The sequence below is a fragment of the Balaenoptera ricei genome, chromosome 1, assembly GCF_028023285.1.
Source record: "Balaenoptera ricei isolate mBalRic1 chromosome 1, mBalRic1.hap2, whole genome shotgun sequence".
NCBI lineage: Eukaryota > Metazoa > Chordata > Mammalia > Artiodactyla > Balaenopteridae > Balaenoptera > Balaenoptera ricei.
The window spans coordinates 164,667,393-164,685,819 of record NC_082639.1 but is presented as its reverse complement, the minus strand read 5'-3'; the positions used below and the strand labels follow the sequence as shown (position 1 = coordinate 164,685,819).

Below are 18,427 nucleotides of genomic sequence, written 5' to 3'. Positions count from 1 at the left end.
TCTAGATCTTGTACATAATTTGTTAGATTTATACCAAAACTTTTCATTTTAGGGGGGCTAATGTAAATGGTATTGTGTTTTTAATTTCAAATTCCACTTGTTCATTGCTGGTATATAGGAAAGCAAATAACTTTCAGATATTAACCTTGTACCTTGCCACCTTGCCATAATTGCTTTTTAGTTCCAAGAATTTTTTGTCATTTCTTTCAGATTTTCTACATAGATGATCAGGTCATCTTGCAATCAAGAAAGGTTTTTTTTTCTCTTCCCTCCCAGTCTTTATACCTTTTATTTCCATTTCTTGTTTTATTGCATTACTTCCAGTATGATGTTGAAAAGGATGGGTAAAAGGGAATATCCTTGACTTACACCTGATCAATGGGGAAAGCTTTGAATTTCTCACCATTAAGTATAATGTTAGCTGTAGGGTTTTTTTTTAAAGATATTCTTTATCAAGTTGAGAAAGTTCCCCTCTATTTCTAGTTTACTGAGAGTTTTTTAAAATCATAAATGTGTTTGGATTTTGTCAAAAGCTTTTTCTGCATCTATTAATGTGATCATGTGATTTTTCTTTTTTAGCGTATTGATGTGATAGATTACATTTAATTTTCAAATACTGAACCAGCCTTGCATACTTAGAATAAATCCTACTCAACTGTGGTGTGTAATTCTTTTTAAATGCTGTTGGATTCTATTTGCCAATATTTTGTTTCTTCAAGCACTTCTTGGAAAATAATGAATAGTCCTCCAAAATTTAATGTTGAATTAGATAAAAATCAATACTTTACTTCTTATTTTTAACACTAGTTTTCAAGGAATAAAATTTCTTATTTTTAACACTAGTTTTCAAGGAATAAATTTTCTATTAGAAAAATACAGCTTACAGATTTGGTAAAGATCATTGTGAGGTAGTTTATAAAAGAATTACCAATTCTAAACTGATAGTTAGTTTGTTACATTTCAATCAGCAGCTTCATGTCATCATTCAATGGTTTTTAAAATTATTTATTTATTTATTATTATTATCTTTTTTTTTTTTTTTTTTTGTGGCTGTGTTGGGTCTTTGTTGCTGTACGTGGGCTTTCCTCTAGTTGCGGTGAGCCAGGGCTACTCTTCATTGCGGTGCATGGGCTTCTCTTGTTGTGGAGCACGGGCTCTAGGCACACGGGCTTCAGTAGTTGTGGTACACGGGCTCAGTGCTCATGGGCTCTAGAGTGCAGGCTCAGTAGTTGTGGCCCATGAGCTTAGTTGCTTCACAGCATGTGGATCTTCCCGGACCAGGGATCAAACCCGTGTCTCCTGCATTGGCAGGCAGATTCTTAACCAATGCGCCACCAGGGAAGTCCCCATTCAATGGTTTTTATGTATATAATTTAAACAATACACTACCATAAGAAATTTTTTAAAATGTGAAAGTGTATAACCAAAAAAACCACCAGGATTTCTGGGGGTTGGTGACATAATACTCAATCACATGAGAACACATGAGTGCGTTCAGCCCATTTCTACTAGCTCTAGGGCTTGCTCCCTCTGTATACACTGTGGAGTTCTCACGTGGTTCTACTTTCTAGGGAGAAATATATGAATCAATACTTATTTTAAAATATAACTGGAAAGAAATACCATTGCTATCTTTAGCCTGAATTCCCTGGTCTGCCTTTCTGGACACCAGGGGTTCCAAACTACCAGCTGGAAAATGTAAACTTTCCTGACTTTATCACTTTAATAATCTTGACAATCAGAATTTAATAAATTCACATCTACTGCAACTCAAAAAATTCTCTTTTTCAAAATGCCCCTCCCAATACATCTACCCACCACCGTTTGGTTGGTCTGTCTCTTGCTTTCTCTGGCTTCCCTCTTTTCTGTGCACCCAAATCTTATGAAAAAGTGGTTTAAATTTGCTATTTCAATTTTTCAACTCACACTAAGTTTTCAATCCATATTATATGATTTCTATACCCGCTCTTCCAGTACAAATATTTTTGTTAACATAACCAGTGTTGTCCATGTCACTAAGTCCAATGGATACTTTTCACTCTTATTTAATCACTCAGCAGCATCTGGTAGATCACCTCCTCTTTCCTGAAGTATTTCCATCTGTAGGCATGCATGATAACAAGCCTTTCAAGTTTCTACTTATTTCTCACGTTACTTTACCTTTAAAACTTTTGATGTTCTTTAGGATTCAGTAAGCCCATCTTCCTTCTCACTTTATTTCTCTAGGTGACCTCATTTACTCCCAAGGTTTCAAATATCCTCTGTAAGCCAGTGGGGATTTCTATCTCCAGCCCAGGGACTCCTGAGCTTAGTCTCCTGTGTCCACATGCTTATTCAACATACCCATTTGTACAATGCTCTTGAACATTAAATTCAACAGGGTCGAAACCTAACACTTGGTCTTATCCCAAACCCAGGCCATCTCGACCACAGACCTGCTTATTTTGTGTATTTTCTATTCCACTAAGTACTACCACTATGTATGTATTGCTCATGTCATAAATATGGATATGCCCTCTTCCCTACCCAACATAGCCAATCAGTCATTAAGTCCTGTTGATTTCACCTCCTATATATTTCACCAATCTGTTTACTTCTAGCATCATTATTATCAGTTCAATCTAAGCCATCATCATCACTTGACTAACTGCTCTAGTAGCTCCCTAACTGGTCTTGTGTAAACACCATGGCTCTGCTCCAATCCATTATCTACTCTGGAGCTGGAATGCTATTTTTAAAATGCAAATTTGATCACATAATTCTCCTGTGTTTTAAAAAAAATCTTTTAATATCTTCCTTTTAGTAAAAGGATGAAGTGAAAGGTCTACAATAAAAACTTAAAGGCCTTGTCTTTATCCGGCCCTCACCTGCCTCTCCAACCTCATCACATGCTATTCTTTCCATTATTCTTCATGTTAAACACAGTTTCTTTCCTTCTTTAAAAGTCCTACCTCAGGACCTTCAATTTACAGTTTTCTTTTCTCTAGAAGAGGAGCTGGCAAACTTTTTTAGGAGAGGGCGAGATAGTAAATAGTTTAGGCTTTGTGAGCCAATAGGTCAGTCTCTGACTCACCTACTCAACTCTGACATTGTAGGGTGAAAGGAGCCACAGATGACATGTAAACAAATGAGCATGACTATGTTCCTGAGCCATACAAAATGGGCTTGGGCTGGGGTACAATTTGCCAGCTCCTGCCCTAGGACTAGTAATCCCTATATTGCCGCTCACAGATTCATTTCAAGTGTCATTTTTTCATGGAAACTTTTTCTGATCAGGGTAAGTCACCTTATTAAATGTGCTTATACCACAAAGTATATTTCGCTTTCATATAACTAATCATTACTGCAATTAATTAGATATTTGTGAAATCCTCTTGTCAATATCTATCTTCCCTATAAGGCTGTAAACTCCATTAGACTAGGAATTATATTTACTTTGCTATTTTATTCCCAGCATGTGGTGGAGAACATGACACATGGTAGCAATCAATAAATATTTGTTGAATGAACGATTAATTTACTATCTGACCTTCAGTTGGCAACTTTATCTTTCTGAGCCTTAGTTCTCTACCTGGAAAGGAAGATGATAATAACAACTACTTCCCAGGTTTGTTTCAGGTAAGAAAACACGCGTGAGGTGAATTTTGTGAACTCTAAAACAATATACAGATGTAAGAAAAGAAATATTAGAAAGATGAGTTGGTTGCATAGTACAGGAGCAAATTATAGCCCAAGGTCCAAATCTTTTCACTCATTCTGTTGGCCTTCTAGCTAAGAATGGTTTTTGTCTTTTTAAAGGGTTGTAAGAAAAAGCAAAAACAAAACAAACACTACATGACAGAGACTACTCGTGGCCCAGGAAGCCTAAAATATTTCACTCTCTGGTCCTTTACAGAAATAGTTTGCTGATCTCTGGCTTAGAAAATAAATGAATGATTAATACTTTATAAGTATACTCATATTTTAATATTATGGTATCATTTTCTGACTACCTTTCTTCTCTTCAATAGAGCAAGTGATCAAATTTATAAACATTCCTCCTCCCCCTGCCAAGGGACTCTATGTTTACTTTAAATTAAAAAATAATGATAAAAGGAGTATTTAAATATTTTCTTTTCCCCTCAGTTATATGAACAATTGATTTTGAAACAAGAGTAGGCCTGGGGTGTCTGGGGAATGGGATAGAAATGGGGAGATGGATGCCAAGAAAACTATCTCCACTGGAAGGTTAACTGCTGTTATGTATGTGATTGCTGAGATTTTTTTTCCTGGGTATTTTCATCACTGTATAGAAATTAGGAATGACACATTTATAGTAAATAATAAGGGACTGTGTTTTTCACACACAAAAAAATACTGCACAAAAAAGCAAAGAAATTTGGAATCAAAAGATCATGATTCAAGTTTGAACTCTACCAACTTACTCAATATGGCACTTTGAGCAAATACATTAGTATCTCTCAGCTTGAGCTTCTCCATCTAGAAAAAGAGAGTAAATATTGATTCCATTTAGTACGTGGCTATTATGAGCCAGGTGCTTTACATATATAATATTTGATCTTTATATCAAACTGCAAAGTGGCTATTGTTAGCTCCAATATATAGATGAAGAAACTGATGCTCAGAGAGGTTAAGTAACTTGCTCAAAGTACACCACTAGGAAGAACCAAAGGGTCTGGAGTCAAATTCTGACTCTAGCAATATATTTAACCTTCTTAGGCCTTACATGCTTTATCTTACAAAAATACATACAAAACCTAATTTCTAGAAGAGAAGTTTTGAAATTCCTGCATATTACATTACCAGCTTGCACCTTAAAGGTAGATGGTTTTCCTACAATGTTCTTTATTAAATCTACTTCTGTGTCTTTAGAGAATAGTAGAGAGGGAAAGTGCTCTCCTCTCTGTGTATTATAAGAACAACCTAAATTGAGAAAGCATAAATATATAGAAATATTAGATTTTAAGCATGTTCCTTGAGTACCATAGTAACCATGAATTCTATTTATTCCACAGCAATTCCCATTCTGTTTTTGAACCAAACACATTCAATATGTGGCACATCAGTTGATTATTAAGTCTTTATTACCTTTGCTTCATTATCTCATGTAGTCTCCCATGCTGGACACACTGTTCCTCCAATTCATCATTTCTTCTCTGTAACTTTTCCAGTTTGTCATATGTATACCTTTTTTCTTGACTGAGCTGAGCTATTTCAGATCTAGACAGGTATAAACACAGAAGTGACAGATGTTAAAGGTTCTTATTACCAAGAGCATGTTTTTAGTGTATAACCTTATCATTTTCTTGAACTCTGTACTTAAACATAACAGTGTCAATAAAAATTATTTTATGTAAAATAAAATATTTCAGAAATTACAGAATGTCTAGTAGAAGGATATACACACTGCAGGAACTCAAGTGATAGACAGATAAAGGAATAACAACTTCAACAGAGATAGTTTTTTCAAAGAACAAGACAAAAATGATAATAATCAAATCCCAGTTTTAAAAAGACAGCTATTAGTTTACCAAATATTTACTGAGTATCTATTACAGGCCAGCTACCATGCTGTTACAGGAACAACCTCAGGCCTAATTTCTGACAGAGAGTTGTTTCTTTTAATTAACATAGCTAATTTAATGGTACATGATTAAAATCATATAGTTTTAAAAAATGGTGGTTCTCTGCCCCCTGACTCCACCTCCAGCGTGTCAATGTAATTACTAATATTTCAGTTTGTAGTTAAATCAGTATTAGTTTTATGTCATAACAATTACATAAATATTGGTCCTTGTTGTCTAAGGAGTATATTATGATTACACATGCATTTGTGTACATTTATTTTCCCTAAACATGTGGACTTTAGTGTAGAATGATTGAGTGGCAAGCCATCTTTTCTGATGGGAGATTCCCAATATTATCAGTATCTGTAATTCTTTCCCCTGTGGCCATTCTGTTTCTCAAAAGAAGGATTCTCCAGTTTCCTGCTTGTTGTGTACAACCCTAACCATCAGTGGTCTAGGAGCTGGTTGGAAATAGAGGGGTGGTGTACTCACCTTTCAGAATGTAAACTTTTAATTAATTCCTCTATTCTAATTTCAGTGCAGCTATTTTCACCAGTGCCTGCTGGTTTAATCTCTTCAGAGAGGAAGCTCCTAGTTTTCTGGGTGGAGGAGGGATAGTCACCTGGCTGCATGGGGTGGGGGTAGAACTGTCAACTTTGGTTTCAGTCCTATATTCCACTTCTGCCTTCCAAGTCTTTTTGGGATCCTGAGAGCAGATCAGCTTGCTTCACATACAAGTATCCCTGTCTGCAGACATTTAAGACTCACTTTCCTCCATTTGCTAAGTGAGGTACCATTCCCCCAATTTTCTTTCTGTCTTCACATTATTTCATTTGGGATTACAGATATCTATCTACTTTGGTGATGATTGATGTTTGTCAGGAAATAACGTTACTTCTTCAGTGTCTTGGATGGCCATTTCAAGGCTCAAAATTTGAAGCTAAGAAAGACATCTGTCCAAGAAAAATTGTACTTTGTCCTTGACTTAATTAAACATTACTCCTTACTCCACCATCTCCTCATACTCTACTGCCTCATAGGTTAGAACTGGAAGTTTAAAACTCTTGCACATTAAAATACGAGTAGTTAACAGTTGGTTTGTTTCTTGAAGTTTATGTGAGATGCTTGATGTAAAATTATTTCCCTCCCAAGAAAGGATTCCTCCATTAGGTGACATAGCCATTTTTTTTTTCCTAGAAAAGATTTGGATTTGCTCAGGGAATTTATCCCAAGGACCGAGCTGCTTCACATGGCATGAAGCAATCGCTCGCTTTTAGTTCACCTCATTCCTCATTTTGTTTTCACCTTGGTTCAAGTTTCATCTCGAAGGAAGCTTGCTCTGATTAATACTTGCAGTTCTCAGTATGTCAGCACATTTTTTGAAACTACCTCTAGCTTCTACACATACATTAGCTTATAATTTATGCCTGTGAATTGTGCTCTGTGCCTCATCCTTCTTGCTAGATTACAGATTACACACAAGGGCATGGATTATCTCATTTTCAAGCTCAGATTAAGCACTCAATCTATATTTACTTCTTCTAATAAGAATTTACTTATATTTGAAATAGTCTAAATAAGTAAATAATGACTATGTCTATCCTTTCAAAATCACATACAATATAAAAGAATTCAGGAGCAGTTATATGAAATTTTTAATTTAGTATTCTTCCACGATTAGTATTTCCTATCACAATATGCACTATGCACTAAAATTCCAAAAGGACCAAAAATATCCTTAAACCAGATTAGAAAAAAATGCATAAGAATATTTATCTCTTCTCAGGTACTTTCCCAGAAAAACAAGTCACTTTTTAAAAGTCACGAAGGAAACACAGATTTTACAATATAAGAATAAAAAGCTTTTACACACAACAAAATCATATGTTTTCATGAGCATGTTCCTTGTAGCACTGTTTCTAGAAACAACCTTGCTCTGCAACCCAATATATGAAAACTTAACCCAGAAATGTATCAACAGATGATTAGTTACATTACTTAAAAAAAGAAATATCAAGATGCTATTCTGATAATATGGCTATTTATTGGTGTTATATATTGACCTAAAAATATGACATATTTGTAAAAAAGGAAAATACTAAAAATCAGCATAGAGGGCTTCCCTGGTGGCGCAGTGGTTGAGAATCTGCCTGCCAATGCAGGGGACACGGGTTCGAGCCCTGGTCTGGGAAGAACCCACATGCCGCGGAGCAGCTGGGCCCGTGAGCCACAATTACTGAGCCTACGCGTCTGGAGCCCGTGCTCCACAACAAGAGAGGCCGCGATAGTGAGAGGCCCGCGCATCGCGATGAAGAGTGGCCCCCGCTTGCCACAACTAGAGAAAGCCCTCGCACAGAAACAAAGACCCAACACAGCCATAAATAAATAAATAAATAAATAAATAAATAAATAAATAAATAAATAAATAAATAAAAACTTAAAAGAAAAAATCAGCATAAGGTAATTCTATTTTATAAAATAAAAAATATTTTGACATGTATACCACATATTAATATTGATGATCTCTTGGTGTCCAGATTAGAAATATAAAAAAAATTTTTTTTCCTTTTCTGTATTTTCTGAATTTTTACAATGGACATGTATTGTAATATTTAAAACAAAAAATAAAGTCACCTTGATTTTGAAAAAATTCTTAAGAAACAAAAAGAACTGGGAACAAATTTTTCAAAATTAAAAAAAGGGGTACGTAAAAAATGAGACAAATGAATATTAGAAGCATTATATAATAAACTGCTATCCCCACTCTTCATCAAAATTCCAATTAAAAAAGTACAAGGGATATGAAAAATACTCACAGAGGAAGAAACATAAATGATCAATAAACATTTATAAAACATTCAATTTCCCTATTATTCAAAGAAATGCCTAATAAAACATTTACTGTATGCCTACACTACACCAGGTAGTGGAATTCATCCTTTACATTATGGTCTCAATTAACCCTACAAGGTAAGTGTTTATTCCCTTTTCTCTGGGAGGTAAATATGAGGTTTAATAATTCGCCTGAGGTCACCTAAATGGTGATTAGCCAAGCCCAGACACAAACACTGGTCTGTCCAACTCTAAAGGGGTTGTCCCACCCACTGTGCAACATGGCCCCTCACTCCTTTTTTGAAAAACCTCTCACTTCTTTTTGTCACAAACTGGTATGTACATGTATATACTGAGCAGAATTTAGTGCACTACTTGAGCAAAGTCATACACATTAACAGCCTTAACAGGGTTCCTAGTCTTTGGACCAGCAATCCCCTTTTAGACATCTCAACTAAGAAAATCATGAAAAAATTCCGATTTATGTACAAAATTATTATTATATTATCCATTATATTTAAAAAGAGTTTAAAATTCTGATGAATTATTATTCATACAAATGATTCAATTAAAATTATGTTTCCCGAGTATTTACTGATGTAGAAAAGTGTTCATCAGATAATATTAAGTAAAAAAAGCAGGATGTAAAACTGTATGTGTGTGTGTGTGTGTATATATATATATATACATATATATATATACACACATACGTATATCACTCACAATATAAATGCATGGTAACATACACATTTACCTACACATGGAAAATGACTGAAAAGAAACATGTCAAAAGTTAACGATAGTTATAGTTAGCCGGATGGTAATGTTACAGGAAATTTTTTTCCTTAATTCTTCTTTGCATTTATATCCAAATGCCCTATATTGAGGATATCTTATATACAGAATTTCAAAAATATAAATGTTAATTGTAAAGTACATATTACTATCAGGTATTTTATTGCTACAGTACTTTTCTGCTTTGCATATTTTATGTGTATGCTTTTCTTTGTTTATAATAGTAATTTGCCTACCAACTTCCAATGTTCAATAAAAATTTGGTATATGTACATGGACATCATCTTTTATCTGTCTAGAGTCCATGATATATTGAAAGAACTAGCAGTTTGCAAAGTTCAAAGAGTAAACTTACGAGCTTCTATGTTAGCTTGAGATTACATTTGTGGCGCGATTGTCCTAGTGTCATATAAAAAGAAAATTGATTCTAATCCATTTTCACAGAAAATTTAGGTAATTTCTGCCTTTACAGAAGCATGAACTTCTCACTGCATTTTTATATACCAGTTATACTGCGTAATTACATTTTCATGAAGTATAATATTTTACTACGATAATTAGGATTACATTGATAATTGCTTTTTAAGGAAAAAACATGACCCCTTAATTTTTTACTCTTTTAGAGTCTCATTCAACTTTCGGTAATAATTAGCAGAGGCCAATATCAGTTTCTTCTTGTAGAATATAATTTTTGTAGCATCCCAAACTAACATCATCTAAACATGCCAGGGAAAAAAAATAGTTCAACCGGGTATGTGTTCTTTACTTCAATTAAACTCACACAGTTGGATACCTACTGTTGCCAAAACAGTAATATAATTTATACATTATAGCCCACACAGTAAAACTACACTAAAAGTCATTTAACAATATTTATAACACCATAAAATACAGTGTTAAAATATATGAACTGCAATATGTAGCAAAATTATAAAATTTGTTTCTCATCATCAGTGATTAAAACCAGGATCATTGCTCTAGCCTCAATACCCACAACCCTGGTGACAGATTAGAATTCAAATCTTAATGATCAATTTACAATTAACAAGATAGAAGTGAAACAAATTAAACCAACCATTATATATAACGAGACCCAGTGGACTCCCATTGTTCCTCTTAATTACAAAACGCAAATCACAAATACACAATGGGTAGCGTTAGACATCAATCCACGAACCTAGCAACCCAGAAAGTGACAATGATAGAAAAGAAAGAGAAGCAAAACCATGCAGACCCCAGTTCTATGCTCTATATCCTTTTCTTTTCACTGGGGCAAAAGTGTTGAGAGGTGAAAACCTAGCACATGCTGGATCTCCAGTCTGCAGCTGGCAGAGGCTCCCTTCCTAGCCGGTGCCCAACCTCTCTGAGCTCTTCCCAGGCCACGTTTTAGATTGCACTGCAAACATTTTACTGCTGATTCATCTAAGTACCTGGGGAGAGGGAACACCTCCTTCACTTTGATAAAGAAAAATCACAGTTGCACCAAAGATATTTAAATATCTCCATTTACCAACTTCAGAAACAACCTTACCACTGTAATAAGCTCTCAGAGTCCTGGGGAATAAAGACAAAAGGGAGCTGAAGTTTATGTGAGTTTCATCTAAAATCAGCCAGAATGTCTGCCTAGTGCCAATTAAAAGCAAAATGGAATTACTTGTCTTGTCTGATGCTCAAAAACAAGCTATATAAAATGCATGGAATTGGCAGTTCACTTTTAGTATTAAAATGGGATGTGCCATTCACAAACCCTGGGGTTACAGACACCACCGGAGCAGTGTGGAAGGCATACTGTGCAGGAAGTACCGGCTCTTCACTGTGGAGGGCTTGCAGACAGCAGAAGCCATAGGCACAGCCATAATGCGACTTACATCTACTTGGGGAGAAACACATATAACAGGACACACACACGGAGGAACCATTTCTAAACACTTTCATAAAGCAGCCTAGCATGAGGATGGGATAGAGAGTAAGAGTGTCTGGGATTGGTGCTCCCGGATTGTCAGCTTTCCCAGTGATTCTTCAGGGGCTCTAGACAGAGGACTAGATCTGTGAGTTTAAAAAAAAAAAAAAAAGCTTACTTTAAATGGTATGAATCCATTTATTTAGCATGGGATTTTGAATAACATGAAACTCTTAGACAAAAAAAAATGTTTAAATTGTTGGTCAACATGAAATAAATACACTTACTTTCAGGAAAAATTTTACTGCTGTACTCTGAGGAAAACCTGGATTAAAATTACCATATGGTCTAAATAATTATTTTAGAGACTGTGCTTTCACAATGACAACAGTTTAGAAAGCTCAAAAAACTTCAGGATTTCCTCACCTCAAAGCACAAGGGGAATTGTTTACCTTAAAAGTTTAGTAGAGGGTATGTAGAGGCTCACTCCTGGAGGGCTTCTACAAGGCTTAATAAATGTATAGCTTTACTTTAAAAGAAATACTCTGAGCCCTTCAAGTTTTATAGGTGTTTTCAAAGCAAAGGTAATATCAAAATGGAGTGTCTTTCATGTAGGAAGCCAGAGTGAAATGAGAAATTAAGAGTGAACAAACGAACAACACCCCCCCAAATCACAATTTATCCTATTTATAATGCTAATTTCTTGTGAGACACACAAAATGTACATTTTGTAAATTTTAGGGGCACAAAAGTTTTAACAGTAATAAGTTACAACTTATCCAGTCTTTATTATTTGCTAGGTTTTAGTTTCGGATCAACTTATAAAGTTACAGTAGATGAGTATTTTAACTCTTCAGACTTACAAGACAAGGTACCAGAGCAGGAGCTGAAACACAACCAAATCCACATTTTCCTGATCCTGCATTGCCTTCAAAAAGGTTTTCCATTGTGGTATAGACTTTATGTCTGTCAGAGAATTATGTCACTCAGACTCTGGCAAAGACAATAATAGCTAGGTGAAGTGATATCCTAATTGCCAGTCAGGACCCTTAAAATGATACCATCAATGACAGCAATAGCACCTCCTGTATACTTCTATGGGTCAAGCATGGTGTTAGGTGCTATGTATATGTGTGTACCTATATACATCTCTCTAAATTTCTAATTCCCACCATAATCCTGCAACATAGTTTTTAAAAAGGTTTTTACAGATGGAGAAGCTGAGGTTTGGAGAAATTAAGCGATGTACGCAAGGTCATGAAGCTAAGTGGCAGAGCAAGATTCAAACCTTGTTCCTTCTGAATTCCAAAGTGTTTTTTACTGCACACTGCCTGTCATCAACAAAGGAATAGTCTGGAATCAGAGTCAGATCAGGATACAGGGGGTAGTAGCACCATGCTTGTTTGTTTCATTCATTCATTCAGTAAATATGTATCAGGTGCCAGCTGTGTATCAGACATAAAGGAACACACTCAATTTACAAAGTAGCAGTCAGCAGCTAGAATCAGAAGTGAGAGGAGTTGAAGAGAAGACACGATGAGGTTCAAGTTCACTAGACTAGTACAGGGTAAATTGATAGACCTAGAGCAGGGGAAAGAAGGCCTCAGGGCACATGGCACAGGTTAACCCAGGCTCACAGGTTAACCCTCACATGCCAAGTATGCTTACTTCTCCATAGAAATATAAAGATTAATTTTTCTTTCCTAAACTTTCCCATCATAACTACTTTGGCCTGGATTTTCTTTAGTAGTAGATATAAAATAATTATACTTATCATAAGAAAGATCATAAGCTTTGGAACCAGAAATGTCTAAGTTAGAATTCTAGTGCTCCTACTTACTAGCTATTTAAACACTCTGAGTATTGGTTTCCTCCTCTGTAAAAGAAGGTAATAATTCATGTCTCAAGCTGTTGTGAGAATTAAATAATATATAGCAAGCATATAACTTCTCTTTCTCTTTTATACACTTCAATTTCCTCAATTATGTCTCCTTAGACAGCAAGATAATTAATCAATAATCAACCCCAAAGCAATCTTAAGATAACACAATCTTTTAAGACTCAATTCAAAATAATTTTTTTCTTAAATTATTAATCCAGTTTGTTTGTATCTATGTGAGGTAAATCAAATATTTCTAGTTAGGAATACCTCCTGTTGATATATTATGAGGGTCTCTTCCACGGCAAAATTATTTGGGTTTCCTTGTCAAATTTCCTGAAAATACTGGGTATTTTGGTACCCTAAGCCTTTTCCCATCCCAAACAAGATACTTAATTAGTATTTGCTAAGAAGGTGCATGTTCAGAGCACACTCTGGGTGGTTATAGGAGCTTCTGCCTTCCTGTGAGCAGAAAGAATTGGATTCATAAGCCCCCTGATTTTCCAAAAAATTCAGGGATGGGGATTCCATAAGGTAAGCCAGCTTATTGATGCAGGAACCCAGGATAGGGCTCAGAGTGATCTGACATGCTCTGACCCTCCTAGAAATTCTTTCTGAATAATAAACCTAAGTCAGTAGTTGGTTTGCTGAGCCCTATTGCTTGTTCTTTGATGATCTAAGTGAGTTTCAGAAAAGTATGCAAGAGAAGATACACAGATTATTTTCCCATTAGGTTATACTGTAATGCGACATTTTATACCTAGCTAGTTAAATGAATGATTTCTTTTGAGTTCAAGTCAAAGTGATTCTGTTCAACATCATTCATTTACAAGAGGAAACCACAGTTCAAGCAGGTCAAATAAATTTGTCCAAGATTACACAGCTACTGTCAGAGCTAAGGTGAGAACTCAGGCTTCTTAGAATTTAGAATATAAATAATTCATTTATTGAGATAATATGATTAGAAAATGTACAGAAAAAAATTCATTAAGAACCCAATCAGTGGATTTATAAAAGAGCATGCACCTACAAAATCAATGATGGCTATTTTATTAAAATAGAACAATTTTAGGAGAAAGAAAAGATGGTTTTGGTTTATTTCAAAGTATCATCTACTTTTATTTTTATACATTCATATTTTACCCATTATCATTTGCCTTAAAGATAGCTTTTATGTGTTCATGGAGAACTATGATAATAGACTAAAATATGTTAGCTGTGTTAAAATATGACTTTAGAACTGCTTGATTTATCTGCATCCTTTATTAAAAGGATGCCATCTTGACTTTTGTGCTCTGAAATTTCATAGTTTTCAATTCTGAACATTAAAAAAGTCAAATTATAGTATGTATACCTAATTATGAAAAAACATCAAGGTGTCTGTATGGACAATTAAGAAAATTTTCATAGAGAGAAAATGCTTTTTTACAGGAAATAGGCCAATACATATCTAATTTTGACAGACTATAAAATAGTGGAAATGTTGTCTTTTAAGAAAAAAATTACAGTATTCATATAAACAGTGCTCTGAAAGTATTGTATAATATTACCCACCTGCTTTTCTGAGAGATTTGTTCCAGTTTCTTGGCTAATGTGCAGCACTCTTCCTTTAACTTTGTCAGAAATGAATTCTGGGAGGTCAGCAATGAATACTGTTCATTTTCTAGAAATAACAATAACCACCCCCCCAACAACATAAGATGTTTATGGTTGTAGCTCTGCAGTGCTTCCACATGTATAGTGGTAAAAGTGCTAAGACAACCACACTTTTCCGATAAGACGCTAGATCACTTTTATGGTCCTAGGTCAAAGGAATGCTCATCTGGCAAGACACTAAATCTTGTGAGACATTTATTTCCCTAATAATTACACACCAGAAACATTTTTGATCATATCAGCTTTGTGTAATTTTTAACATGTTAATAAATTGTCAAATACCTCAAGTGGAGTCATAGATGCTTATATCTTTGTAATATGCAATATATTTTTACTTTGATAATTTTACTATAAACAGTGTCAAATTTATCACAGCCAGATAATTCAAAACTAAAATAATTGAGGAACTCTTTCTACACTGTAATTCATGCTTTATGTTTCATATCTGCTCACATATTTCACTACCCCCATCTTGCATATACTTCTCTAATCATAAAATAAAAATACATAACTTTCCTTATTTTATTGGAAATAAATAATTTTCCTTATCTACTTAGTGTGAGCTTCAATGAAGATCTGATCAAAGAAACTGAACAGAGTATGTATTTTTGTGCAGAACAAAAGGAAGTATTCTCATGGTGGCTCAGTTAATACTCTTATCTAGCACTCAGAGATACTGCCCAAGACTCCTTGATCACCGGGATCCTGCTAGTAGTGGAGGCAAACAATAATTCATCCTGTAATCTTCTCCTTTTGTTTTCAGTGGAAAAACAACTACCAAGCCTAGTGAATTTTCATTTCTTCTGGCCAAACACTGTGAGAAGAAAATCTCTACTGAAAGTGATGGAGTGAATTATGTGGATCAATATGACATTTGCCTCTTTATTAGCAAACAGATTATTTAATGAATTTTACATTAGCAATTTTTCACTTACAGGATAAGCAACCATTTATTACCATGTCATCAAATATAGTATACATTAAATCACATGAAAATTATCTTTAGGTGAAAGGTTTAACAGGCCCTTTCTTTTCAGTTTTAGACAATGACTGACAAAAAAGCATATAGCATACAAAGCAAAATAAATCAAGGCACTAAAAATTAAGCAACATTTTTCTGGAAGAAACAGGATCAATTAAACTTTTGTTTTAATAGTACAATCAGCTTGGTGTATGTGGTGTGGAATTATAATGACTGACACTGTCTTGTTTTGACTAACACTGTCTGTGAACACACAACTCAAAAGTGAAAGGAACTACATAATGCTCCGACTGAACAAATCAAACTGCCTATTTTCAAAGTGCATTTTACTTTCAAATTAAAGGTAAAGAGTTACTGGCCAACTCAGTCTGCAGAATAGTGCCAATGTGATGAAAGATGGCAATTTTTAGCCAAGCTGCCAGCTGTGGTCAATGCCTTGTATTAGTGAATTTTAACAGCAGTTGTGAGAACTTGAAGAATGCAAAGGATTAAACATCACTCTAGACTGGGTTGGGGGAGGTGGGGAAATCATACAAATGCTAAAAATGTTCGAAGCTGCAAAGATTAAATAAAGGAACATATCAATTTGGAGCCACTGAATTACATCCAGCTGCGACAGTGAATTAAGAACCGATTAATGGCTAAAGCTTTTCTCCAGTTTGGATGCTGAAGCAAACTCATTAGGCTTTTAGAGTAGCTATAATGTGTGTACTGTGGGAACTGTTCAGTGCTATTCAGGAGACTCTAACTGTAAGCTCAGAGCATTTCCCGCAGAGCTTCTGATGCTATTTTCTTTATATAACATGTGTGCCTGAAAACCCAGCCAAAAACAAGCCCTTTGTTTTTCTACTTTGTTGTGGTCTCTCTCAGCTTTACGTTTCTTGAACACAGGTAAATAAACTCATAATCCAGATGGTGCAACAGATGTGAGAGCAGCACTCTGAAATCAACAGACAGTGGGCAATACTTTCCATTTTCTCTTTTAAACGCTAACTAATATGTAATTCGGAATCTCCGGTGTAGTTAGCATCTGCTCCCTTCGGCCAGCCAAAGGTTACAGGTGTTCCTGATGTCATTTCACAGTAAGGCATGGGCCTGGCTTGTGAGCAAGTGCCCAGGCTCTAATCTTTCCCTACCACCTACCAGTTTTGTCATGCTGGGCCTCCATTTGCTGTATCTTCTGTGTCAGCTCCTGCTCTCTTTGCTGGGCCTGAAGGGCTTGGGCCTTTGCATCGTTGCTAAAGCTCTGCTGAATGCTATCTTTTTCCAGTCTACAAGGCAGAGAGGAGACAGACAGAAATTTAAACTACAGATGCACTAATCCCCATCATTTCCCCTACAGACCACAGAGAGCTGATACGTAGTAAATGATTAAGCATAAGTAGACAACAATCTTTCTACAGACTCCCCCTTACTTGAGGCAGAAAATCCAAAGGACCTTTCATACAATGTTAAATACTTGCCATAAATCCAAATGGACTAAAGTAAGCAACTTGAAAAATCAAAAAATCATGACAACTGAATAATGCCATTTTGTAACTTTAAAACACAAACACCATTCTCTATAACATTCTCAATGTTATGTACTGCCAATTAATCTTTTTTCTTTTGAATGGTCAATATTTCCTAAAGATCCTGAAGTTACAGGAACAGCATGACTCAATACACCCAAAACATAAATTCTTGAAACTAAGTTTTGTAGATCACCTCTGCTTTTCCTCCCAAACTTAAAACGGAATCTCAAATATAATGTAGGAGATTCTATCTGGAGGCAAGTAAATGATTCTGCAGTACCACATGCATGTTTTCATTAAATATTTTCACACATTAGGCCATGTAATGTGAATATAAATATGAATATGAAAATAAAAAACTTCTCCCAGCACTTCATAATAAGATCCCTTTTGGGTCACACTGAAAGAAATTGCAGGATGAGAAGCTTCTGTAGTCAAAGACGATGTATCTCACCCCACTGTGACTGGATATTAACCAGTGGATGGGTCAATATCCAATCACAGTGGATCCTAAAGAGAGGAACTTCCTAAACAATTAGAACCTGAAGAATGCAAAGGACCTCATCACTAGCACCACTGTGAATAATGACACTGTGTGTGAGCACACACACATAAACACACACACACACACACACACACACACACACATTAGGTTGGTTCTTTATTCTCTAAATATGGGTAAGTGATATGAAAGTTTCCTTCCATTAACTGGCTTAGTTATTTCTAACTCCTAATCTTCTTGTGGGCATTTCTCATCCATGCTGCTTTAGTTTACTAATTGAGATATTTACTGTCTTGTCTTGCCAAACTAAAAATAAACAATTCCATAAAGCTATCACTACTAGTCTATGTACTGCTGTGGAACTTCAAATCACTGGCTTCTAATCATAAAGCAACATAAGGAAAGTCTGTATTGAAATCAGTCAATGCATGTGGTAATGTTGTAGTATAAAATTCCAGAATGAAAATACACCCACACCTCAATCAAATGGATAATCAGGGGGCCACGCTAAATGTGAAATAAGGTCCCTTCTGGTACTTCTAGTAACAACACCCCGTGGACTTGCTCCAAGGTCTTGCCTCACACTCAGTTCCAAACTGGTATACTGCAACACATGGATGGTCCGTCGAGGCCACTTTTTGCCTCCCCAGTCATACCACGTATTTTCCGGCCATGGAAAGCTGCACATGTCTCTGCGTTTTGCTGGGATGTTTTTTTCCCCCGCCCACCTCACCCCTCTCTGCCTCCCACCAACCCGTCACCCCTGCTCAATGTATACTGCTCCTTTAGGACCTGCTCAA

General features: G+C 35.5%; 1 protein-coding gene across 7 annotated transcripts in view; it reads right to left on the bottom strand.

Moving 5' to 3' along the window:
• Positions 1 to 18,427, bottom strand: part of SDCCAG8 (SHH signaling and ciliogenesis regulator SDCCAG8) — a 273,925-nt gene that overhangs the window by 76,040 nt on the left and 179,458 nt on the right. For 6 of the 7 annotated variants that reach the window (XM_059940830.1, XM_059940820.1, XM_059940808.1 and 3 more), the window contains 3 exons: positions 16,755 to 16,882; positions 14,528 to 14,636; positions 5,089 to 5,220 (listed from right to left, as the gene is read on the bottom strand). In XM_059940830.1, coding sequence (XP_059796813.1) covers positions 5,089 to 5,220; positions 14,528 to 14,636; positions 16,755 to 16,882 — 369 coding nt within the window. Of the gene's footprint in view, positions 1 to 5,088; positions 5,221 to 14,527; positions 14,637 to 16,754; positions 16,883 to 18,427 lie in introns of those variants that run through there. The other variant, XM_059940851.1, reaches the window with a different exon arrangement.